Source organism: Aptenodytes patagonicus, chromosome 11 (assembly GCF_965638725.1).
Source record: "Aptenodytes patagonicus chromosome 11, bAptPat1.pri.cur, whole genome shotgun sequence".
Classification (NCBI taxonomy): domain Eukaryota; kingdom Metazoa; phylum Chordata; class Aves; order Sphenisciformes; family Spheniscidae; genus Aptenodytes; species Aptenodytes patagonicus.
Genome location: NC_134959.1, coordinates 22732021 through 22756419, shown reverse-complemented (window position 1 = coordinate 22756419; position 24399 = coordinate 22732021). Strand labels below are relative to the sequence as shown.

At 65.3% G+C, this 24399-nt stretch overlaps 2 protein-coding genes across 7 annotated transcripts; one reads left to right on the top strand and one right to left on the bottom strand.

Moving 5' to 3' along the window:
* Positions 1-300: 300 nt before the first annotated feature.
* FCSK (fucose kinase) lies at positions 301-8106 on the bottom strand. Its single transcript, XM_076349447.1, has 23 exons — positions 8037-8106; positions 7787-7944; positions 7586-7636; positions 7346-7471; positions 7072-7144; positions 6686-6783; positions 6456-6536; positions 6247-6366; positions 5905-6046; positions 5530-5657; positions 5324-5425; positions 4727-4897; positions 4583-4650; positions 4051-4421; positions 3600-3810; positions 3340-3506; positions 3009-3236; positions 2724-2867; positions 2430-2549; positions 2168-2355; positions 1912-2011; positions 1129-1352; positions 301-924 (listed from the first exon to the last, which is right to left on the bottom strand). The coding sequence occupies exons 1-23, from the start codon at positions 8104-8106 to the stop codon at positions 808-810; spliced, it is 3258 nt and encodes a 1085-aa protein (XP_076205562.1). The 3' UTR covers positions 301-807.
* Positions 8107-9572: 1466 nt separating this feature from the next.
* On the top strand, positions 9573-24038 carry ST3GAL2 (ST3 beta-galactoside alpha-2,3-sialyltransferase 2). Of its 6 annotated transcripts, none has more exons than XR_012996310.1 (9): positions 9573-9621; positions 18424-18712; positions 18799-19224; positions 19385-19578; positions 20005-20184; positions 20383-20428; positions 20599-20718; positions 21092-23435; positions 23663-24038. XR_012996310.1 is itself a non-coding variant. In XM_076349444.1 (8 exons), the coding sequence occupies exons 3-8, from the start codon at positions 18892-18894 to the stop codon at positions 21263-21265; spliced, it is 1047 nt and encodes a 348-aa protein (XP_076205559.1). In that variant the 5' UTR covers positions 12673-12831; positions 18424-18712; positions 18799-18891; the 3' UTR covers positions 21266-22520. The 6 variants fall into 6 exon arrangements, 4 of the variants coding, with proteins under 4 accessions (XP_076205559.1, XP_076205561.1, XP_076205560.1 ...); XR_012996309.1 differs by having other exon boundaries at positions 23621-24038; XM_076349444.1 differs by lacking the exons at positions 9573-9621; positions 23663-24038 and adding an exon at positions 12673-12831 and having other exon boundaries at positions 21092-22520.
* Positions 24039-24399: the final 361 nt, after the last annotated feature.

Sequence of the window (24399 nt, the reverse complement as noted above, 5' to 3'; positions counted from 1 at the left end):
TCAAGAGGATCTTCCTGTCCGTCCCCCCGGCTGGCATTTGCACATCACGAGTACAAACACCCCCAAGATAGGACCTGGTGCCAGCCCGCTGCTTGGCTGCCTCCCGCGGCAGCGCTGCCCTGCTCTCCTCTGTCACCCAGGGCTGTGGAGGGCAATGACCAGCCCCTACGTGTGGGTTCTGCCTTACCCCGCACCCCTGGCACCCCGAAGGGCTTTGCCCCCGCATTGCTGGGCCCTTGCTATCCCGTGGGGAGGGAGGAGCCCTGCTCGGGACAGAGGGGCGTAAACACAAACTGGGAACAAGTCTTTTTATTCCGAGAGACTGCAGGGACTTCTCACTGCAGAAATAGTCTCTCAGCATGGGACAGGGACTTGATTCCACATTCAGGTGCATCCTTGGTGCAGGAGCGTTCCATGCCGAACGCGCAGCGCGGGCCCCTGCTGCTGGAAGAGCAGGGAGGCTCCTGCTAGAGGCAGCATCACAAATGCTATTTCTTTCCCCTTCGGAGAACCATGAAAACCGGAGTGAAACCCCAAAATCAGCCTGGAGGTCCTAGCAAACTGTCCTTCCAGCAAGGCTGTCCGGGGACGGTTTTGCCTGCCCAGCTTGTCACAGCTTCTCCAGCCTGTGTGGTTTTGGGGGCAAGTAGCGGCACAAAAAGGCCACATCAAGACCTAAGGCAGCTGCTGGAGCTGGCTGAAGGAGCCGCCTCTAAAGCAGTGGGGATTTCTCTGCTGAGGAAGGCAGCTGGCTGCTCCCTCCCCTGCCCTGCATATCTGCCAGGAATGGGTCAGGGCTGAAGGCCTTCACACAGCCACGTCCTCGCTGGGGTGAGCACCGTCCTTTGGATCACATCCCGCAACCTCCAGAGAGAAACCGCCCGTGTCCACTTCGATGCTGTGGATGCTGAAGTTGCCCAGTCCCTAGGAAAAAAAAAAAGTTAAGGGTTGGGCAGGAGCCAGCAAGGGACCTGTTCTCACCTCTCAGGTCCTGGGGAGGGCTAAGAGGACGACAAGCAATCTCATCCCACTCGTGGCGGGGGGAGATGCTCCTAGTGTTTGCGCTATATAAAGCAAACTTCTGCAAGCCGCCTGTGACGGCGAACCGCCTGGGAGCTCACGTCTCACCTCGGTTTTTGTCAGAATTTGCTGCAAAGCCTCTTTCTGCCGAGGGCCTTTGGTTAAGACGTAAAGGAAGCCGCCGCCGCCAGCCCCAGCCAGGCACTGCCCGTAGACATAGGGCCGGAGAGCATCCATCATGCACCCGACGGCCAGCGGCTCGCACCCAGGGGCCATGCATTTCTTCTGCTGCCAGTAGCGGTCCAGACACTTGCCGATGAGCGGCAGGTTACCTGCAGGGGAGGGGATACCGCAAACGATTTGCCTCCATCTCTCGCCCAAGGGGCAGAAACCCGTCCCTGCCTCTCCCGCTCAGCCCAAGCTAAATTCCGCCTTCTCGTCTACCCAATTCCTGCCAGCTCTGCCTGCCGAGCAAGCAAACCCAGCCCTATCACACTGCTGTTTGTTTTTAATCCTCCACGGGGGGAAAATTTGCTTGCTTTAATGCTCCGGCTTCCCCTCCGCAGCATCCCAGCAGCCAAAGGCCAAATGAATCCACCGCACAGGCTAGGCACAGCCCCCAGCCCCATCACAGATGGCTCAGAGAACATCAACCAGACTCAGCGTGTCTAACCCCTCATTCCTCAAGTCTTCACTCAAGCCTGAAATTTGGGGCATTGCCTGTAACGTGCCAGTGGGCCTGGGGGAAGATTTGAGGCTTCTGCAGCTGCAAGAACCTGCACCCCCCCAGCTTTTCTCCACCCCTCAAGACTACACAGACTCTCCCCGGGAAAGTTTGTGTTTCTTCAGTCATTAAAAGGGCCGGCCTGGCCCAGGGAAGGGGGCTCACACCTTGCCTCAAGGCCTGGGCACACTCCTCGGCATTGCTCACCAGCGCGTCGGCATTTTGCACGGCGGAGGGCAGCCTGGCGTACCAGTTCCTCACCACGTCCTGCAAGAGGCCAGAACGTCCCCTGTCACCATCCTGCTGGCTCCAGCAGCACCCGGGGAAGTAGTGCTGCATCTGCAGCCTTCGGTGCCAGCCACCAAAGACCATGGGGGGAGCAGAGGCCAGAGCCTGCGGCACCCAGGGGCACCCAGGCGTTACCTGGAGCAGGTTGCGAGCCAGGCGAGTCTTCCCCGTGTACACCAGCAGCAAGTGATCATTGAGGGTCTGGGTAAAACCATCGGGCACCGGGATCTTCTCCACCTCCACCCTGAGTGGCAGCTGGGCCTTCGACCTCCCAATTTTGATGCCAGGCACGAGCCCGCCCACTTGGTCCTGCCAACCGCCACCTGCAGGGCAGAGGGTCCTCAGCCGCCGCCGGGCCCCCCCAGCCTGCAGGCTGGCTGCTCCCCCTGGCTGCTACCTGTTGTGAGCCTCTGCTCCAGGTGCAGCACGGCGTGGATGAGGGACTCGGTGCTGGCAGCCTTCCCGGCCGCCCGGTACAGCGATGCCATCACCGCTCCCGCCAGGATGCTGCTGGTGCCTGCAGGGAGCACAGGCAAGGCCAGGGCAGCGGGGCACCACGCGTGCCCGTGAGAGCCGGGGCCGGGCTCCCGGCTGCGGGGCAGCGAAGGGGATGCCCCATCTCGGTGCTGGCAGCGGGAGGGACTCCCCAGCACCAGCGAGGGATGCCCCAGCCCTTTCCCTGCAGACTTACCGAGGCCAGACCCGTGGGGCAGCTTGGACCAGGTGTGCACCTCAAACCCACCCCCGAAGCTCTCCATCAGCTGGGCCCGCAAGGGTTTCTGCGAGGGGAACTGCACGACCTGGGTGCAGATGAAGGCAGCCTTGAGCAAGGCTCCTGAAAACAAGAGGAGAAAGCAAAGCTGATGCCTGCTGCGCTACCTGCTCCATCATCCCCAAAAAGGGCCACCCTGGGCTCAGGACACCAAGGGGACATCAAGGGGTACGGAGCCAGGCCGTGCGGCTGGTGACACCTCACCTGGCGCGTGCGGCTGGCAGTAATCCTGCAAGTGCTCCAGCTCCCGGCACACCAGCTCCACCGCTGCCTCGCTCTGTGGCGTCCCGCCGAGGCTGACGAGGCGCAGCTCCGGCTCACCGATGCGCCGCACCCGGGCACCGATGGGCCGGCACCCATCCACCAGCACCGCCACATCCACCACGGCCCCCCCGTGCTCGTACGTGATGGGGGGGGTGTCGCTCCAGCCGCCTGCCGAGGCTCACCGTCAGCTCCCCATGGCACCCCGACTTCTTTTCCCCCCCAACATCACGGGGGTGAGACATGGATCATCTGGCTGGGAGGATGCACTCACCAGAGAGGTCCAGGCGGGCTGGACACACCACCTGCACCCAGTGCCCCAAGGGTGGCAGCTCCGCCTGCCCCACGGTGACAAACTGGTATGAGGACATCACCGCCTGCCGGACGAGGATCTGCTCGGCCCCCTCGTAATGCCGAGCCGCTCTCACCAGCAGAGCCGGCCTGGGAAAAGAGAGATGCTGAGCCCGCTGCCGCAGCTCCCCCAGTGCCAATGCCTGGGAAGGGGCAGCGGCTGCTCACCAGCCCCAGCCCCACCTGCTCATCCACTTCTGCCGCTCAGCGGCCAGCTCCCGGACACCACCGGCGATGTCCCCGCTCTCCAGGCGCCCGAAAGCTGAGGCCCACTCCCTGTTGGCAGCGGGCCCGCTCCGCAAGCCCCCTTCCCCTCGGGCCATGCAGCCCAGGACGTCAGCGATGCAGGCGAGTGCCCGGGCTGCGATGCCAGCGTCACCAGCCGTGGAGGCAACTAGAAAACAAAAGGAGGCTGCAAAGCCATAGCCAGGCTGCGGGTTGCCCCGAACCAGCCCACTTCTGCAATAAGCCAGCCCCAGGGGAGAGGGACTCACATGGCTTGTGCCCACCCTGGCTTGTCGGATGCCCTGGGGGTGGCACCCCATGGGTTCTTGCAATGGGGGGTTATTGGAGGGGCACCGAACAGCCCCGATACCCAGAGACGTGAGACACAGCTTGTGCAAGTCCAGCTCACCCTCGTCCAGCGTGCCCAGCACGGCCTCGTGGTAGCCCTCGTGGACAGCGCTGCGAGCGAGCGGCAGGAGGCTGCTGTCCTGGCGCCCCAGCAGCACCTGCCGCACCTTGTGCTGGCCCTGCAGGAAGAAGAGGGCCCGGCGGGCACCCAGCTCGGCCGCCTTGTCCAGGCAGGGCAGCAGCTCCTGCCAGGACATGCGCCAGGCTGCCCGCCAGCGCACCAGCCGCTCGCCGGCCACCACCGCCGGGGCCAACAGCCACAGCACGTCCTCCAGCCCCAGTGCCTCGCAGGCGTGCAGCACCGGGAAGAGCCGGGCGCTGAGCAGGCAGCGGCTCCTCCGCGGCATTTCAGCGTCCCAAAGGTCCCCTTCCCTGATGGAGAGAGAGCCCGTCAGCTCTGCCCCAGGGCTCGAGGACACCTTCCAGGAGGGGAGCCAGGACGTGGGATGGGTTGGGGTGGCTGTGACACTTCCCACTGCAGCCATCCCCAGGGGAGCCAGGTCTCCTGTCCCGTCCTGGCACAAGGCACTTACCGTATGCCTGTCCGATGGAAAAACTCAGCCCAGGGAATGTTCAGGTAGGTGGCCTCGTCGGCAGGGCTCTGCAGGCGGACGGGGAGGGGACGGTAACACCCCGGCTTCGCGGGGAGCCTCGCGCCACCTCGCTGCCCCCGTTACCTGCCAGTCGTCGAGGCGGCCGGTGAGCGTGAACACACAGCAGGGCAGGTCGTGCAGCCGGACATGGTGGCCCTGCAGGACGATGTCGCGCAGGGGACAACCCTGCAGGGCTGGCGAGGAGCCTGCGGCGAGGCCTGAGAGGAGGCAGCCGGGACCGATCTCCAGGGGACCCTGCGGAAGAGGCAGCAGGGCACGGAGTGGGGCGGCTGGCCCCAGAGCAGCCCCCAAACCAGAGCCAGACCCCAACCTCGGAAGGGGACAACCACCCCGGGTTTTGTCACGGGGTTGTGGAGACATGGACTGCGCAAATTCAGGCCAGGTGACAGCCTCCAGGGCTCTCAGCCATGATAAAGTACCCAAGGAGAGGGTCTGACCTGGTCCCCAGGGAGGGACAGCCCAGCGGTGACAGCCTCCTCCTCCCCTTGCCCGGGGAGGGTGACAACCACCAGGGTCCCCAGCACCAGTCAAAAGGCAGCCAGGAAGAAGAATCTCACCCCAAATCTCACAGCCGTGAGTCCCCCATCCCAGCCAGGGCCATCCCACCCCGCTGCCCGTTCAGCGCACTGAGGACTCAGGGGGTCCCCCCTGGCCACGTACCTGGAGGTGACAGTGCTGGATGACACTGCCGGCCGCCAGCCTCACGGCTCCTTCCAGCAGGCAGTTGGTGACCGAAGAGCCGTCCTCCAGGAGCCAGGGACACTGCCGGGAGCACAGAGGCACGTGGGACCAGGGTCCGGCCACGTGGCCCGGAGCGACCCCCCAAAAAACGGTGCGTGAGCAAGGCTGGGGATGGAAGGACATACATCCACATGGGAATGGGCTGTTTTGCAGAAGCGGAAGCGGCTGGCAGAGCCAGGCAGGAGCGTCAGGCTGCAGATGTGGTCGCTCGCAGAGGTGGTCATGTAGTCGTAGGATGCGTCAGGGATGCATGCTGCAGGGGAGCAGGAGAGCTGTCGGCACGCTGATGGCAAACGTGGCTGTGCCTGACACCCGCGTGAGCCACGGGCGGCCAGGCTGAACATCCCCAGTCGAAGGGGTGGGGAGAGAAGACCTGGGGACCCGCAGCTGTGGGGAGAAACAGCCGGGTGCCAGGCCCTGACCGCCCCATCTCTCTCCAAGCAGGGGAAGAAGGCTCAGGGATGGGTCATGTCGCGTGCACCCACCGCAGCATCACTCACCCATGCTAAGAGGGAAGGCGCGGAGAGCTGTCCACAGCACGGAGCGGGCGCTCCTCACGATGGCGTCACCGCCACCCTTCACAAAATCCTCCTCCGTCATCCCTCCTGCCATGCACAGCACGATGTCGAAGAAAAGGGAGAGCTGGAGAGACAAGGGACCTGTTGGGTGCAGCCGGGCTGGCCAGTGCAGCCACCCTGTCCCCAACCCTGCTGCTGGGTGCTCCCCTCCCGCCACCTCTCCTGCCCAAATCTGGCAGCACAGGGGCAAACAGGCCCTACAGAGATGCCCAGCAGCGGCGCCCGTGGGGCAAGAGGTCCCGTCCCCCATGGAGGGGCTGTCACCTGGATGGGTGGTGCACCCGAGTCCAGCCCCATGTAGGTGCAGGCGTCCAGAGGAGGGACCACATGGGTGGCCAGAAGCTGCTCAGCAGCATCCGAGGAGAAGAAAACCACCCCGCAGACCTGCCAGGGCACAGCGGGGCTGAGGCCACGGCCATGGTGACATGAGGGATGGGGCTGGCAGGGCCACCGACGCCCGAGTTGTGCCGTACCAGTGGGACGGTGCCGTCGGGCCCCGCACACTGCTGGATCTGGGCCTCCGTGCCTTTGTAGATGATGTCGCGCACCAGCCCCTGGGAGCAAGACCACCCCGACGAGCTCTTCAGGGCGCCCCAAGCCAAGCAGCCGCGGCAGGGCTGGGACCTTGGCACCCAAGGGACAGAAAGGGTGGGGACCCCTGCACCTCCAAGGGATGCTCCTTGAAGGGGGACCTGCTCCTGACCTGCTTGTCGGCGAGGTAGACCCCGTGGTTCCTGGCATACGCCTGGCTCCCGGGCACTGCGATCACTCTGACGCCCTGGAAGCCGTCCCAGTCAATCTCTGGGGAGAGGGACAGAGACCAGCGCCCGCTGGGGCAATGAACGTACCCGCACTGGGCACAACTGCCTGAAAACTGGGCCCACGGCAGAGGCGGTGACAGCAGTGTCCAGCCTCGGCCACCTTGCTGCAGGCACAACGGATGCTCCCAACCGCACAAGGGTCAGCAAGACCTGAGCATCCACACCCTCGTGGAGGCACGGCACAAGCTGAACCAGCTGTGCCACTGCAAGCTCCGACCCCTGTCCCAAGCCGAAGCGGGTGCTGGAGGCAAGGCTGGCACCCACTCACCTGGTGCCGAGGGCACGGTGAGGAGCATGTCGGTGCTGCAGACCCACACGCCAGGCGGGGAGCCCACACAGAGCTGCCAAGAGAAGAGCCACGTGCCCAGGGATGGCACGGAAGGGGCCCGGCCCTCGTGGGGCACCCAGCACCCTTCCCGCCCTGCTGGGGGCCTGCTGAAGGCACCCTGAAGGCTTCAGGGGGAGCCGAACCCACCCCCACACCAGGGTGCTCAGCATCGCACGGCACGAGCCCAGGGCCCCATCCCACCGGCCGCACAGACCCGGTGCGTCATGGTCCCCAGCAGGCTGTCCAGGTTGCAGACCAGAGCTTCGGCCGGGGCGCCGGGCTCCTCCACGGGCAGGCAGGTGAAGGCCCGGCCGCAGTCGTCGAAGGAGAAGTCACGGCCCTGGCGGGACAGGGAAGGCGGGGGGAGTCACAGGGAGGGAGAGGGTGCAAGGTGGCTCCGGCTCCTAGCTGTGTGACGGAGGGGTCCCAAGCTGGGCTGCAGGTCAGCTCTCACCATGTGCAGAATGAGGATCCGGGCTTCCCTCAGGACATCCGAGGTCACCACCTGGGAGGGCAGAGCAGGGGACACTCAGCAGGGACGAGAGGGGACAGCCACCCCCCCCAACCCCCCCCCCCCCCCCGCTTCCAGCCTCCCCGGGCCCACCAGAGGCTGCCACCCCGCTCCCCCCGCCCCAGCCGGGGGAAGGCCCCTCACCGTGCAGCCCGCCCGGGCGCTGAGGTGCTCGGCCGCCACCAGCAAGGCGTTGAGGGTGGCCCCGCCGCTGCCCAGGCGGGCCCAGGGGTCCTCCACGGCCAGGAGGAGCGGGGGGGGGCGCGGGCCCAGGCCGCCCCTCAGCCGGCGGGCCTCCAGCTCTGCCGAACGAGAGGCCGGCGGCGCTGAGGGCTGGCACCCCCCGCCCCGCCGGGGGGAGAGGGCGAGGGCGAGCGCCAGCCCCGCCGCTTGCCTCGCTGGAAGGCGGAGACGCAGCCGCCGCGCTGGCAGGTGAGGAGGAGGACGCTCCACTCCGCCGCCATCGCCGCGCCGGACCGTCCAGGCGACGCTCCCCGCCGTCCCCTGGCTGGCGGCCGCGGTGCCTGCTGGGAGATGTAGTCCAGCCCCCGCCAGCGTCCCCGCACCCGCTGCGGGAGGCTCGTCGGTGAGGGACTACATCTCCCAGCGTGCACGGGCGCGGCCGGGGAGGCCCGGGCCGCTTAAAGGCACGGTGCACCCCCGCCCCGGCGCCGTGCCCTCCGGGGGGGTTGCAAAGGGGGAACGGGGGTTCTGACGTTTTTCTGCCCCAACACGGGTCCCAGCGGCGGCGGGCACCCCTAAGGGCCCTGGGTCATCCCTGTCACGAGCCCGCCCGGACTCAGCCCGGCTCCTCGCAGGGGTCTCTGCTGCGGGGCGGGGGTGCCCGGCCGCGGGCGGTGGGTGCTGGTGTCGGTGCCCGGTGGGTGCCGGGGTGGGCGACTGGTGGGTGCCCAGTAGGTGCCGGGGTGGGTACCGGGGTGGACACCGGGGGGTGCGGACGCGCCGGTGTGAGTGCCAGGGTGGATACCGGGGATGCCGATGCGCCGGGATGGGCACTTGGGGTGAGGTACCGGGGGGTGCCGATGCGCCGGGGTGGGTACCGGGTGGGTACCGGGGGGTGCCGATGCGCCGGGGTGGGTACCGGGTGGGTGCCGGGGGGTGCCGATGCGCCGGGGTGGGTGCCGGGGGGGAGTACCAGGGTGGGTACCGGAGTGGGTACCGGGGGGTGCCGATGTGCCGGGGTGGGTACCGGGGGGTGCCGATGCGCCGGGGTGGGTACCGGGTGGGTACCGGGGGGGAGTACCAGGGTGGGTACCGCGGTGGGTGCCAGGGGGTGCCGATGCGCCGGGGTGCGTGCCGGGGTGGACGCACGGGGATGCTGATGTGCCGGGGTGGATACGGGGGAATGCCGGTGCTCCGAGGTGGGTGCCAGGGTGGGTACCGGGGTAGATAGCGGGGATGCCGGTGCGCCGGGGTGGGCACCGGGGGTAGACAGCGGGGATGCCGGTGCGCCGGGGTGGGTGCCGGGGTGGGTACCGGGGGTAGACAGCGGGGATGCCGGTGCGCCGGGGTGGGTGCCGGGGTGGGTACCGGGGGTAGACAGCGGGGATGCCGGTGCGCCGGGGTGGGTGCCGGGGTGGGTACCGGGGGTAGACAGCGGGGATGCCGGTGCGCCGGGGTGGGTGCCGGGGTGGGTACCGGGGGTAGACAGCGGGGATGCCGGTGCGCCGGGGTGGGTACCGGGGTGGGTACCGGGGGTAGAGAGCGGGGATGCCGGTGCGCCGGGGTGGGCGCGGCGCGGCCCCGCTCGCCTCCTACAAGTCCCACAAGCCCCGCCGGGCGGCGGGCGGCCGAGGACTACATCTCCCAGGCTGCCGGGCCCGGCCCCCCGCCCCGCACGGCGCGGCACGGCCCGGCCCGGCCCCGCACGGCGCGGAGGGCGCGGCGCGGGGGGCGGCGGCGGCGGCGGCGGGGGCCCGGGTGCGCCCGGTGGCGGGGCCATGCCGGAGCCGAGCCAGGTACCGCGGCGGGGAGCGGGCCCGGGGGGGGGGGGGGAAGATGCGGGCACGGCCCGGCTCGGGGGGGCGGTCTCGGGGGTGGGGGGGAGATCGCGGGCTGCGGCCGGGGGAGGCTGGCCGGGAGCAGCCCCGGTGGCTGGGTGCTGGTCCCGGTGCTGGGTGCTGGCCTCGAGGAGCACGCACCCGGGAGTGCGTTGGATTCAGCTCCGGGGTGCTGGCCCCGCGAGGATGCGTTGGCCCCGGGTGCCGGCGCCGGTTCTGGGGTGCTGGCCCCGGGAGGATACGCGCTGGCCCCGGGTGCTAGTCCCGGTCCTGGGGTTCTGGCCCCCGGGAGGATGCGCTGGCCCCGGGCGGACGCGATGGCCCCGGGAGGATGCGCTGGCCCGGGGTGCTGGTCCCAGGAGGATGCGCTGGCCCGGGGTGCTGGTCCCAGGAGGATGTGCTGGCCCGGGGTGCTGGCCCAGGCCCCGGGGTGCTGGCCCCCGGGAGGATGCACCAGCCACAGCCCTGGGGTGCAGCCCCAGGGTGCTGCCCGGGGAGGATGCGCTTGCCTCGGGGAGGATGCTTGCCCCTGCCAGGGGTACTGGGGCTGGGGCTGCTCCCCGCAACCCGGGGGAGCAGCCCCTCTCCAGCCGTGTGCCCCGGGGTGGTGCCACGGGGCCCAGACCCCGGGGGGGATGCTGGAGGCAGAGCTGGGGTGGCCGCAGAGGGGGACCGGGGCGGGAGGGCTGGCTGCGAGTGCCCAGGGGTGTGGGTGCCAGCGGGAACCCCCAGTCCCCACCGGTGCCAGTGTGCGTGTAAGATCCCTCGGCAGCGGTGTGACACATGGCCGTGTGACACATGGCATCCCTTGCCTGGGTAGCGGCGGCTAGGATTTCACAAACACAGCACAGGCATCCCAGGGGACAGGGTAGGAAACTGTGTCACCGAGCAGGGAAACATCCCTTGCCTGCGTCTGTGTGTGCGGGGTGCCAGCACAAGCGTTGGCGTGGGATCCAATTGGCGTCCGACCTGCCGGGCTGTGCGCCTGTCCTGGCGTTGCAGTGTGTTTCCCCGGCTGAGGCACGGTTGCTGGAGCGGGGTCAGTGCCGGGGCCTGGCAACGCGCAGGGTCCCCACGCACGCCGGGGGGCTCGGGTGCTGCCGGCACCGGGGGAAGGCGAGGCTTTGCTCAGGCTCCAGCTGCAGAGCCTGAGCGCTTATTGCAAAGCTCCGGAATATTTCCCTGGAGCGAGGGCTCCCCATCCCAGCAGGAGGATTTTTTGGGGGGAGGACGGCGCTCGGGCAGCGGGCGGGCGGGCTCAGACCAGAGGAAGGGCCACGTCCCCTCCTGCTGCGAGTGAGCAAAAAACATGGCTGGGTGAAACCGAATAACATCAACCCCACAAAACTTGCTGAGCTTCCCTCCAGGAAGACGGGTGGGCTTCGAGCTGGTGGAGGCAGTTTTGCCCCCTGCGATGTGGGAGTCCCCCACCGGGCCCAGGGCCAGGGGCTCCCCCATACCCAGCACCGCCCCGAGCGGCAGCGCTGGCCGCATCCTGGCCAGGGCGGTGAGTGGGGACGGGAAGTTGCTCAGCGCTTTGCGCTTGGTTTTCCTTTCTCTTCCCCTTTTATTGGAGCCAGATGTCGCGTCCGCAGCGGTGAAGCTTGGGGGGGGGTGGGGGTGGGGGGCTGCCTTGGCTGCCGTCCCCTCCTCTGCCGTGCACGTGCCTGTCTGTCTGTCTGTCTGTCCCCATCTGGCAGCGAGCAGCAGCCCCGCTGCCGGTTGTGTGTGGCAGCTGCCCGTCAAAAGCGTTTCCCTCTCCTCCGAGGAGCTCATGGCGGTTCTCAGGAACGGCAAGACGCGCTCCACTCGCCTGCCCACGCCTCGCCGGCGCCGGAGGCAGGCAGGGAGAGCAGGCAGGGAGAGCCCCGGCAGCCGCACGCTGGGGGAACCGACGGGCTTGAATTTTCATGCCCAAACAAGCTCCAAACTGCCACTTTTCGGCAAAAGGCTCTGGTGGCACCGAGGGCGCGATGGATTCCCCGCCGGCTCTTGGCATTCCAGATGCCGCCCGGGTTGGCCCGTGCCGAGGAACCGGCAGCTTAATGGCTTTCGTCTCCTCCCGTTGCATTTAATTCTTGCGAGAGTGCAAACTGCTAATTGCTCTCCAGCAGCTTGGCGAGCTTCGGCGCTTCTCAATGAGCTGTGATTTATCAGAGCCCATCAGTCCCCGGGGGCTTGGGATGCAGTGGGAGAGGCTGGGAACCTCCTCTCCCTGCCCTGCCGGGCTCTGCGTCGGGCTCTGGGGGATCTCTCGGCTCCGCATCACTCTTTGCCGTTGGCATCTCCTGAAAGCTGTTTCGGAGACTGCAAGAGATTTGGGCCCTGGCTCTGAGGCGAAGTTCCCAAAGATACCCCCAAAAACACGCATGGATGAATGGTGAATATATATAATGAATTTTTATATGTGTGTGTGTATATATGTATGTGTGATATATGGATTTTTTTTTTTTTTTTTACTGGATGAATAGTTCAGTGCTGGGGCTCTGAAATAACCCCCGCAACAGTCGCTCTCGGGAAACCAGAGCAAGCTGCAGTCACTTCGCTCCAGGTGCCACTGTGTCCCCGGCAAGGGCCTTTTGATCTGCAGCAGTAATTGGGCTAATTAGGAAAATGCAAATGCTCCCCCTTCTCCCTGAGTGTCTGAGCAGAGCCCCAGCTAGCGGAGAGGAGAAGTCGGGTTCCCTCGCCAGTGGAGCTGCTCTGATTTTATATTTAACGGGAGTCCCATGGCTGGGCTGGGACTGATGGCCTTCAGGCTGGGGGAGCCTTTCGTAACATCCCTGTGATGAAATCTCGTAGGTACAATTTTCCTAACGAGTTCAGTGGCCTCTCAGCACCGCCCGCAAGCCGAGTAAACCCTGGGCGGTTTTACCGGGCCGCCCCGCAGCGTGCACCGAGTTTGCGGTTCTCCGCTCAGGCTGGGTCCTGGGGGAGAGAGAGGGGCTTTGGGTCGCAGCACCCATCAACCGGCCCTCGAAAGCCTTTGGGTTTCCACAGCTTCCCATCCCCAGAGTTGCCGAGCCCCAGGGAGGGGGACAGCAAAGCGCAGGGGGGCCCCCACATCCCTGCTCGCCTTCCCCGGGCAAAAGGCCACGGCCGGCGGCAGCGGCGGCGCCTCCCCGGCGCGGCGTCCGCCCATCCTGTGCTCCTGCACATATTTTCCCGGTGAGGCATTGAATGCGAAGCTAACGGGCGCGGGCTGGTAGAACGAGCCGCGGTGGTGGAGGGGGAGCAGTTCCCTCCCGGCGGCTGCGGCGGCTGGTGGGGAAGCTCGGGGTGCTGCCGGCAGCGGCGGCTCGCTGGGTGCTGGTGTTGGAGGGTGAGCAGGGGCCCTGCCCTTGCTGGGGAGCATGCATGCACCCACCGTGGCTGAGGATGGGGGGGAGACCGATTCGGGGGTGTTTGTGGGGTGCAGCCGTGCTGCGGCAGGCATGGAGGGGGATACGGACCGGGCAGACCCCCCTGACCCCAGCCCGCGGCCGTGGGAGGCTGAGATGGAAATGTGGCCGGCAGCGGGTGGCCGGCTCCCTGCCGGGCCCGGTGGCTTTGCAGGCAGGGAGGACGGGAGAGAGGAAGAGGCAGCGGGGGGTGGTGAGCCCCGGGCTCTGCATCCTCTGCTCCGCTGGGGGCTGGCTGGCACCCCCACCTGCTAGCCAGCCCTGAGGCTGGCCGCTCGGTGGAACCCAGCTTGGTGGTGCCCGACCCAAAGGTACCTGACCCAGTGGCTTGGTAGTACCCGACCCAGCGGTACCCGATGTGGTGGTATGGGACCCGGTGGCTTGGTGGTACCCGACCTGGTGGAACCCAACCTGGTGGTACACGAACCCAATGGTTCGGTGGTACCTGACCTGGTGGTACATGACCTTGTGGCTCAGTGGTAGCTGAGTCAGTGGCTTGGTGGTACCCAACCCAGTGGTATCTGATCTGGTGGTACATGAGCCAGTGGCTTGGTGGTACCCGATCTGGTGGTACCCAACCCGGTGGCTCAGTGGTACCCAACCCAAGTGGTACCCAACTGAGTGGTACGTGACCCGGTGGCTTGGTGGTACCTGAGCCGGTGGTACCTCGGCTGGTGGCTCGGTGGTGCCTGATCTGGTGGTACCCAATCTGGTGGCTTGATGGTACCCGGCTCAGTGGTACCCAGCAGCTGGGGGGGCAGCTGGTGCAAACTGGGGGCTCTGGGGTGGGTGCCTGGGGGTGCGGGGCAGCACGGCTGGGTCTGCCCCTCGGCTCTGGCCGGCTCTGCAGGCATTTGGGGCCCAGGGGGGGACAGAGTCTTCCCGCTGTATCAGGCTGAGTGGTGAGTCCCCCTCCTCTCCCCGCCTGTCCTGCCTCGGGGAGGAGGCTGCTGCTCCCGGCGCAGGAGCCGGGCGTAACGAGGCCATGCAGCCAGCGTGGCCTTGGACTTATCAACCCCCCCTGGAGCGCAGGCGCAGGGGCTGGGGGTCCCCTTTTCCCCACGGCAGCCCGGGGAGAGCCGGGGGGGTAGCGGGGGGCTGGGCTGGTGGAGGGGAGGGGAAGCAGTGCTGGCAGATGGCCGAGCCGCGTTCCTTCTCGGGGACGGGGGCATCAGCCGTGTGGGCTGGCGCACGTGGCTCGCCTGTCCCGATGAGTCCGTGCATGTGAGCTGCGGGGGCGGTCGGCTACCTTGGCTGCTTCTGCCAGTGTGTGGTTTGGGGGGGGGGGATGGCCAGATGGGCTCCGCAGCCAAAACCCCCACACCCAGCATTGCCCCGTCGGGCAGCGCAGGGTGTTCGGGGTGGAGCGGGTGCCCATGGGGTCCCTGCCATGCCGCGGTCAAGCCAAAGGGTTTGGGATGCTGCTGGACCGGTCCCTGCAAGCCCCGTCCACCGGCAAGGGTGGGAGCATCCCTTTCTGAGCTTTCCCACTGCGAGGACCTCCCCCGCACCCCCAAATCCCATAGGAAACGGCCTCGGCAGTGGCTGGCTCCATCCCAGCTCCACGCCAGGGATCTGGCCTCCCGCGCTCTTTCCTGGCCCTGTCCCAGCGCTGAGGGATGAGCCCGAAATAACCCCTCCGGATGCCGGGCACGAGGAAACGCTGAAATTGCTGCCGTTGCCAGCCAGGGGTGCGAGGAGGGTTTACAGCATGGGAAACCCAATTAACTTGGCTCCATTAGCTGATTGAGCTGGCTGATAAGAGCATGATTAATTAAAAGGATGAAGAATAAGTTACCGAGTCCTCGCTGCCGTCGGGGTGCGGCGATGGCTTAACCCATGCAATTGGCTTCTCCTGTTAATACCTGGTGCCCGGCTACCGCCGGCTGTCAATCCTTCATGGCATCGCTTGATGGCGGGGAGAAACATCCTTGTACCAACACCAGGTTCGCTCCCTGCTCCCTCTCCCATCCAGCTTCCAGGGAGGGGGAAAAAAAAAAAATCAAGGGGAAAATATGATTCCTCTGGATGGGTGACACAGGAAAGCACCTTTTTGATGAACCGCGCTTTTCTTGCCAGGTCTCGGTTTGGCTTTGGAAGCCAAGTAATGCAGAAGGACGGGAGTATCGTCCCTTCCCGCGCTGCCCCCGGCAGATTCCCGCTCGCCATCCCCCCGCGGAGCAGCGAGCTAACGTGAGCTGACGGCCCCGGCGGAGGCGAGCGGGCGTGCTCTTCGGCACGCTCCCCGGCTAAAGCAGCGCCTCGGGGGAGAGAGGGGGGGGCTGCAACCTCGGGCAGCCGCTCGGGCCATGGAAAAAAGCAAATCTGAGCGGTTTTATGAATTTTTGTAGTAATCCCACTTGCTGAGCCCCGGCCTGAAACCGCCGGGTAAGGCAAATCACCGCTTTCTGCCTGGGGCTGAGGGAGGCGGGAGAAGACTCCACTCGCGTCCGCTCCATTCCCTGTTGAAAAAAAACAACCCCTAAATCTCATTTTTTCCACCCATGACAGCAGGAGGGGTGCCGGTTCGGGGCGAGGGCTCCCTGCACGCTTCCCCCTCCGCCACCTGCAAAAGCCGGGCAGTGCTCCAGCACCCGGTCAATGGTTCGGCGGTGGCAGAGGTGATTGTCCCTGCACGGGGGCCATGGGACGGGTGGCACCTGGACACCCCAGGGGCGCATTTCCCGGGGACTCCCGGCAGAATTTTCAGCTCCAGCGTTCCCGGGAGGAGCGGCAGCCGGTGCGGGCAACGCTGCCTCTGCTCCCCTTCTCTCCCTGCCCAGGCAGGGTGACATCCCGGTGACGGCTCCTTCCTGCGCCCACCCTGTCATTTACCGGCAAGGAAATTGGTGCCAACAACCACAGGATACCTTAGAAATGAGCAAACAAAGCCGATGAGACCTAAAAAAGCCGGGCGGGGATGTGTCCGGCGGCGTTACGGCCGATGGGGAAGGGGGAGGCATCCTCCAGGCCCCAGGGCTGTCGCATCGCTCCAGCATTCATCCCAAAATTAAAGATTATATGAGCGGAGAAATCATCCAACTGTAAAAGCAGTGGAGCGATTTGCCGGGACCTTTTAATAGCCTCCCTTTTTTATCTCTTGCAATCAAAGTGAAACTCGTGTTTGATGAGCGCGTGGTCTTCAGGAGGCGATTAAGGAGACCAGGGGATGAATTTGGGAACTGGAGGGTATTTCAGGGTATCGCTGAGTGGCCGGACTTGCTCACCACGGCAGAAATCCCGAAATCCCCTGTTATTTTGAGAAGGAAACATCAAAACCTGGTGCAAAGAGCCCCCGCGATGCCCCCGGCCAGTGGGGTTTTATTTGGCGGAGGCAGGTTGGGTTTGACTTCGGGAGCTGGCAGGGAGGGAATGGTTAACGCTGGGATACTATGGATGCTGGGGTCTATAAGGACCAGCGCAGATGGAAATAGCCGCCAGCCCCTGCTAGGAAAGTGATGACTCAAATAAGCTGCTGGTATTTAAGGATGCTTTAACGCGCGTGAGCTGGGCTGGAGGATGGTTTTTCCCCCACCTGCGGTCGGGGGCAGCTCTGGGAGGCCCTGGGACGGGGCCGTACAAACCGGGCTCCAGATGCCGGTGGGGCCGGGATGCGGCAGGCAGGACCCGGGCTGGGCTGGGGAGCCGGAAAGGGATTTTCCCCCTTTCACCGGGAACAAAAATACCACGAGCACGTGATAGCCGATTTCCTTTTAGCCTTTAAAAAGCCCCGTGGGACGGAGAGCGGCGGCTGCAGGGGAAGGGGGATTGGCCCATCCTGCTTGGCGTCCCCGCCACGTCGCAGCTAAAAAGAGCCCAAAATCGCCTTTTACCTCCAAAACCTTCCAGCGTTGTGCATCTGGGGAGGGGTTATAGCTTTTTACTGGCTTTATCCCAAACTCCCCTAGATGTGAACCCTCCCTTTAACAACCACCCCTGCTTTTTCCGCTGGCAGCAACCCAAGAAACTCGTCGCAGTCGCTCGCCGTCCGTGCATGTGCCGCGTAGGTGTATTAAACCCCCCACCCCCCCCTCCCACCCCCCAGCCGGGGAAAAGACTTGGACAACGATCACGCCTGGGACGTGCACCCGTTTTCTGGCTCTTTCCTTTAAAGGCTGTCGCCGCTTTGACAAATATTTGACAGCGGGGTAACGGTTTGGGCAGGAGCCGTCCGTGCCTGGTGGTGTGATGGGCTGGGAGGGGGGGGGGATTTTTTTTTTTTTTTTTTTTTTTTTGGTCCATGCTTAGGTGTCCCCCATCCCGGCATGGAGCTTTCTGGGGGGCTTGGCAGCCTCCATCCCCAGTACGAAAGCCGGCGTCTTCCGGAGGATGTTTTCTTGTAGGAAAGAGGCATCCCGGTGCCTGCCAGCTCCTAATTAGCGCTGCCGGCCTCGGCGCTGGCCTAATTGGGGCCAGGGCTGAGCTGCAGAGGCGATGCTGCTGCAGGGTTTGGCCTTGGGGAGGGTCCTGCCCTGGCATCCCCCTCCCAAAAAAGCCCTGGAGCCGGGGGGGGGGGTGGTGGGGGTGGTGTCATGTCTCCATCCCCCCGGGGTGATGGATCCTGCCCCAACTCAGCAGCTGTGTTAAAAGGGGATTTTCAGCCTTTTTTTTTTTTTTTTTTTTTTTTTTTTTTTTTTTTTGGCTGAGGAGTGGGCTCTGGCTTTGCCCCCCCCCACCCCCCACCCCCCCCACCCCCCGGCTTGGGGGGGGCTCGGCCACTCCTCCCGTCCCTCCCTGGGCGCAGGCGCCGGCACCTCTGCCCCGGCTATTTTTACCCGCTGGGATCACGAGCGAGCGGGTGACCTTCCCCAAGGGACGCTGCCACACCGGGGGGGGGGGAGGACAGCCGCCGGCGTCGGTACCTGGGGCACCCATCGGGCTGCGAAATAGCTGTTGCCCGGCTGTCTTGGCGGCGGTGGCAGCCGGTGAAGAGGGTTTTGGGGGGGCTGCCTGTGGCTTGATAGAGAAGGAGGGTTGAGCCTACAGAAAGGAGCCGCTTGTTCGGCTCTGGAGGTGAGTTCACGGCTCAACCTTAGCCTGGCAGAGATAGGGAGGGCACAGCCTGGGAGCTGCCAGGAGGTCCCCTGGCACCGCCGGAGGGGAGCCGGCACATGCGGCGATGCCGGCATCTCGGCTCTCTTTGCGCCCCGCGCCTGCTTGTCCCCTTTGGGGACGGCTCATCCCCCGCAGTCCCACGCTGGGGACGGGCTGGGTGGCGTTTTGCAAAGCTCAGCGGGGAATAAACAAACTCCTCGCCCCCTCCCCCCCAGCACCCTCCTCCTGCTCAGTGCAGCCCCCCCCCAGCCCTGCCATGTGCATCGCCATCCCTTAACCCGCTGTCCCCTCCTTCCCGCTCCAGGCCAGCATCGTCGTGGCCGTGTTCCCCGGCCAGTGGCGGAGGGCAGCGTGCCAGCGGATCAGCTAAAGCCCAGGGATGATGACGAGCACTGTCGCAGCCAAGAGCCAGGCGGGGCCGGCACCTGGAGGAGCCGCTGAGGCGCGGTGCCGCGGCTGAGGCCGGTGTGCCGAGCTGTGCTGGACCCCCGCGCCGCCGTGGTCGGCAGCGGATGCTCTCTGCCCGGCCCGTGGAGCCGCCGGGGGCCCTTGCCACGGCCGGACCACGCGGATGGAAAGCTGCAGCCCAGCAGGTAGGAGCCTGGTGCGGTGGCTCATGGGGGGGGCTCTGCATCCCCCCCGCCGCCGCGGTGGTGATTTAAAGCTGTCGGTCCCGCAGGGAGCCTCGCTGGCCGGCTGACGCCATCCCGCGCCCTATGCCCGAGCCCTATGCCGGAGCGGGCGCCCTCCCTGGCTCAGCCGCCCGCCGACCATGAAGTGCTCGTTGCGCTTCTGCTTCCTCTCGACCGCCTTCCTGCTCATCTTCGTCATGTCCCTCCTCTTCACCTACTCCCACCACAGCATCGCCTACCTGGACCCCGGCGGGCTGGGTGGCATTCACCGGGTGAAGCTGGTGCCTGGCTACGCCGGCATCCAGCGGCTCAGCAAGGGGGGGTTGTACCCCCGGGGCTGCACCTGCCGCCGCTGCCCGGCCGAGGAGGCCAGGGCTGCCGACTGGTTTGACGGGCGCTATGACGGCACTGTCTCCCCGGTGTGGACCAAGGAGAACATGGACCTGCCGCCCGACGTCCAGAGGTGGTGGATGGTGAGCGAGGGGATGGGCCCCCCCCCTCCATGGGTCCCCCAGCGGCATCCTCTGGCATGGAGGGGCACAGCTTTCTCCGCCGGCATGGAGGGGGCTGCGGGCTGCTGGCTGATGCCCCCCACCCTCTTTCTCCCCTTCCCCCCCCTCACCCCCCCTGCAGATGCTGCAGCCCCAGTTCAAGTCCCACAACACCCACGAGGTCCTGAGCAAGCTCTTCCAGATCGTACCGGGCGAGGATCCCTACCGCTCCCGCGACCCGCGCCACTGCCGCCGCTGTGCCGTGGTCGGCAACTCGGGCAATCTGCGCGGCTCTGGCTACGGACCAGAGATCGACGGGCATGATTTCGTCATGCGGTGAGGGCAGGGGACCACTGCCGGGGGCACTGCCTGCCCACTCAGCCCCACGGGCTGCCAGCACCAGTGGGTGCTGAGCTCCTGCTGTGCACCGCAGCGGCGTCTCTCCGGGTCCGCTGTGGGTCGGGAGATGCCGGGGGGGGTTACCCCTGTGCCGTGTGCCACGGCCACAGCCCGGCTCCAGTTGCTCGGTCAAGGAGCCCATCATGGGTCCTGCCAGGTGCTGGGATGGGTGGGAGCGGGTCCAGCCCCGCCGCCTCCCTTGGGCTGGCTGGGGGCACCCTCAGCTCATCCCAGCACCCTGAGCACCAGCAGGCTAGGAACTGCTCCTCGGTGCCGTTCAACAGCTGGCGGGGGACACCCGTGTCATCTGCAAGGGACAGGGTGGCTGGGAGGGGGGTGCCACCTTCCCCGCTCTCTCCCCAGGATGAACCAGGCCCCCACGGTGGGTTTCGAGGGCGACGTGGGCGGTCGGACCACGCACCACTTCATGTACCCCGAGAGTGCCAAGAACCTGCCCGCCAATGTCAGCTTCGTGCTGGTGCCCTTCAAAACCCTGGACCTGCTCTGGATTGCCAGTGCCCTCTCCACCGGCCAGATCAGGTTGTAAGTACCCGGCGGGCACCGGCAGCACCGGGCTGGCTGCTCTCCTGCCGCGGGGGCAGCTCCCCCGGGAGTGGTGAGGATCCCTCGGTTCCTCCCTCCCAGAGCATTCCCCCGGTGCTGGTCCCTTGGCAGCTCAGGCTGGGGCTGGGGGCTGCGGGACCCCCGGGAGCTCACCTGCCTCTCCGCTTTTTTCCCCAGCACGTATGCGCCCGTGAAGCCTTTTCTGCGGGTGGACAAAGAAAAGGTAAGGGGGGCTTGTCCCAACCGCTGCAATGAGCACCCCTTTGGCCACGGCCCCTGTCACCCCATCTTCCCCAGGGGTCCCCCCGCATGTCTTGGCGCTCCTTCCCGGGGTGCCGATGCTGAAGGGCGCGTGGCCGGGGCTCCAGCGCCAACCCCAGCCCGTCCTCCCAGGTGCAGATCTACAACCCTGCCTTCTTCAAGTACATCCACGACCGCTGGACAGAGCACCACGGGCGCTACCCCTCCACCGGCATGCTGGTGCTTTTCTTCGCCCTCCATGTCTGTGACGAGGTGGGTGATGGCTCCTCGGGGTCCTCGTCCAGGCTGCGGGGTCCCGGACGGGCTGCGGGGTCTCAGATGCACTGCGGGGTCCCGGCTGGCATGGGATGGGTTTGCTGGAATCCTGAACCTTGCAGGGTTAAGGAGGGAGGCGCCTTCTTCGGGTCCAACCACAGCAGTTCCACTTGCTCCGGTTGCCTAACACCACGGTGATGGGCACCCTTGAACGGTGGGAAGGCTGTGCAGGGGGATGCACGCCTTCGGGACTGTGCCAAATCCCCCCCAGCAGCGCGGCGGGTGCTCAGCCAAAGGGGTCCCCAGCCCAGCAGAGGGGTCAGGGCTGGCTCACCCCCCCCCCCCCCCCCCCCCTTCCTCCTCACCGCAGGTGAACGTCTTCGGCTTCGGCGCCGACAGCCGGGGCAACTGGCACCACTACTGGGAGAACAACCGCTACGCGGGGGAGTTCAGGAAGACGGGGGTGCACGACGCCGACTTCGAGGCGCACATCATCGACATGCTGGCCAAAACCAGCAAGATCGAGGTTTACCGGGGGAACTGAGGGCTGCGCCTCCTCCGGCTCCCCTGCGCCGGCCGGGTCCCGGCTGCCCGCGGGGGCAGAGGGCGAGGGTCTCCCCGGCAGCCTCGGGCGATGAGCGCCGGGTGGGCAGCACGGCCCCACGCCACCAACGGAGCCGCCCCTGGCGATATTTGGTGCCTCCAGCAGCCAATCAGGTTCAGAGCTAAAGGAGACTTTTTGCTTTTTTTTAATTATTATAATTATTATAATTATTATTATTATTATTAAGAAACCCAGCTGAGAAAGGATTTGTAAACACAATCAGCGACTGACCGGGCGGCGGGGGCGTCCGCCTCCCATCTCTTTACAGTCAAACCAAATGCTGCTCTTTTTAAAACAAGACAAAAAAAACCAACCCCAAAGCCGGGTGACTTTGGGGAGCGCCTGAGCATCGTGTCCGGGCTGAGGGAGACGTGGCGGCCGAGCAGCCTCGCCAGTGGAACCAGCTGCTTCTTTCTTCCTTTATTTTGGTATTTTTTTTTACCCACCTGGGGCAGCCGCCACCGTCACTTCCCCGGGGAAGGCTCCCGGCACACACAGGCAGGTCCCGGCACGGCTGCGAGTGCGTGGACCCGGCGCGGGGAGCTGGCAGCCCCGGGGGAAGCCGACCATCGCCGATGCTCCGCTGCAGGCTGGCGGCTGCCGGCACGGCCAGGCTGGGAGATGGAGAGGAACCCCGGCTTCGGGGCCAGGCATCCCCACTCCTCTACCTGAGGATTGAGGAAGGGTAGGGCAGATTTTGGGGGCAACCGGGCAAAAGGCAGCTAAGAAACCTGCAGGAGCAGCAGCCCGGTCCCTCCGGCCGGGCTCCTTTGCAGGATGCCCGGGGGATGCGGGATGCAGCAGCGGGTCCGGCCCCGCCGGAGGGAAGGAGACAAGATTTCCCTTCGCTTTCGGGCTGAGAAAAACCAGATTAGAGATAGCTTTAGTGGGTGAATGAACCATGCTTTGGCTTTTGTGTTGCTACAAACAGACGGCTCTGGTGAGAAGCTGAAATCCCAAAGTCTTTGCTCCGTTTGTGAGGGTGGGGCTTGGTTTATATCAGGCTGGTACAGCCGGTGCCCTCGGGGTACCCGGGGCTTTTCGGGCTGGACAGGCTGCCCCGGGGCACGGGACGGGGAGATGCAGAAGGAAACTGCCTCCCCAGAGATGTAATTAAAACCACTTTCTTTGAGTCAATCAGGCGGGTGGGGTTTGTTTGGGTTTTTTTAGGAGATGCTGGAAAGCTCAAGAAAAAGGCAATCACGGAAAAGGTCCCCCAGAGAGGGACCCTCCGCCTGCGCGGCTGGTGACGGCGGTGGGTGCCCGGCATGACGGCAAAGCCCCGTGGCGCCAAGCCCGGGGCAGGGGCTGCGGGGCCGGAGCCCGGCCGGGGGGAGCCCTGCCCGCACCACCTGGTCGCAATAGTTATTTGAGAAACAATCACTATAGGGTTTTTCTGGGCTTGGAGCTTTTTTTTTTTTTTTTACCCTTTTGTATCTGGCTTTTCTGTAGCAGCCTCTTACCTGTTTCTCTGCTTCGGTTTGGTTGTTTTTCAGGGTTTTCTTCTCTTTTTTTTTTTTGGAGGTTTCTCTCTGCAATTGTGAAACGTGAGGGTTCGGGTCGCCTGGAGCAGGCACTGAGCATCCCCTGGGCTGGGGACCTTCGTCTTTTCTGTCCGCAGGGCTTTAAAACTTAAATTTTGTGGCGGGTTTTGGCAGAAGCAGTGCCGTCCCGGTGAGAACAGCCCACCCGCTACCTGTAACCGCCACGGCCAGCCCCGAACCCCGCTCCTCTCCCTGGGACGCAGAGGCAGGTTATAGCGAGCCCCGGCCTCCACCTTCCTGGGTTGGTGATTGGTTTTTTTTTTAGGGGAAGAAAACTAAAAAACCAAACACAAAACCACGAGCAACGAGTGCCTTGACCATCTCCTGTCGGCTACGCCGGGCTGTGCCCGCTCCCGCACCGGCGGTTAGGGGCTTGGCCGATTTATCTGGCAGTCGTACCTGCTTCCCTCCTTGTGCCGGGCTGGATCTTAGCTGGGAAGTGCCGCTGGGGGAGACAGAGATGCCTCCAGGCCACCGCGCCGGTGGCTGGGGAGGCCAAATCCAGCGTGACGAGGCTGGACCAGCTCCCGTCCCGGCTGAGCAGGGCCAGGCCAGACAATCATGGGGTGAGCAGAGACGTCGGGTACCAAACCCGGGTACCAAACCCGCCGGCACCGCAGTGCCAGCATCCGGCAAAGGGCGCGCTCGCGTCTCCTTGCTGCCCTGACAGTATTTTTTGGCTAACTTCCTTCCCCTTCCCCCCCCCCCCCCCCTTTTTTTTTTTAATTATGATTGTTATTTTTTATTTAAGCTGTCCCGCTAGGACTCGCAACCACTTCTGTTTCTCTGGCAGAGCGGCCGCCGGCCACAGGCACGAGGAGCATGCTGCACGCCCGGCGGGGAGGGGGCCGCGGGGCCGACGAGCACCACTGTACTGTATATAGAGGAGATGTAGGCAGAGGCTACGGGCAGGGGGGCAGGCAGGGAGGAGACGCCCAGGCTTGTCCACCTGGCAGAGGTAGTCTTCATCACGCGGTGCCTGACTGAGCACCCATCGCCCTCCCGCCCCACCGGGAGAGGGAGAGACCAGTGCTCTGACCTAGGGCTAGGAGCAGGCGGGTGGCTTCGCCCATAGCCTCTGTGTACATGGGTACTTCTGCACACAACTGTCTTAAAACAACTTCTTTTTTCTTTTTTTTTTAAAAGTCAATAAAACCCATGCATCGGAACTGCTCTGTGGTTTCCTTCCAGTAGCCCTGCCTGCTATCCCATTCGCCTGCACCCAAGCCCAGGCGTCGGTGGGGTCTGGAGGGGAAGGAAAAGGAGCAGGAGGGTTGGTGGGGCCAGGGAGGATCCTCTCCTCTCCCTCTCCCCCTCCCCTCCGGCTCCAGCTGGGCCGGACATCGGCCACCGGCTGCGATTAACACCGAGCAGGAGCTGAGCCCGGCCCCACGCTGGCCCGGGTGCCCAGCGGCAGAGCCCCGACGCAACCCCTCCGGCCGGAGCCTGCCGTTAGGTGATGGCACTGCTCGCCCAGACCCCGCGTCCGTGTCCGATACAGCCCTCCTGACCACCCGTGGAGCCTCAAAA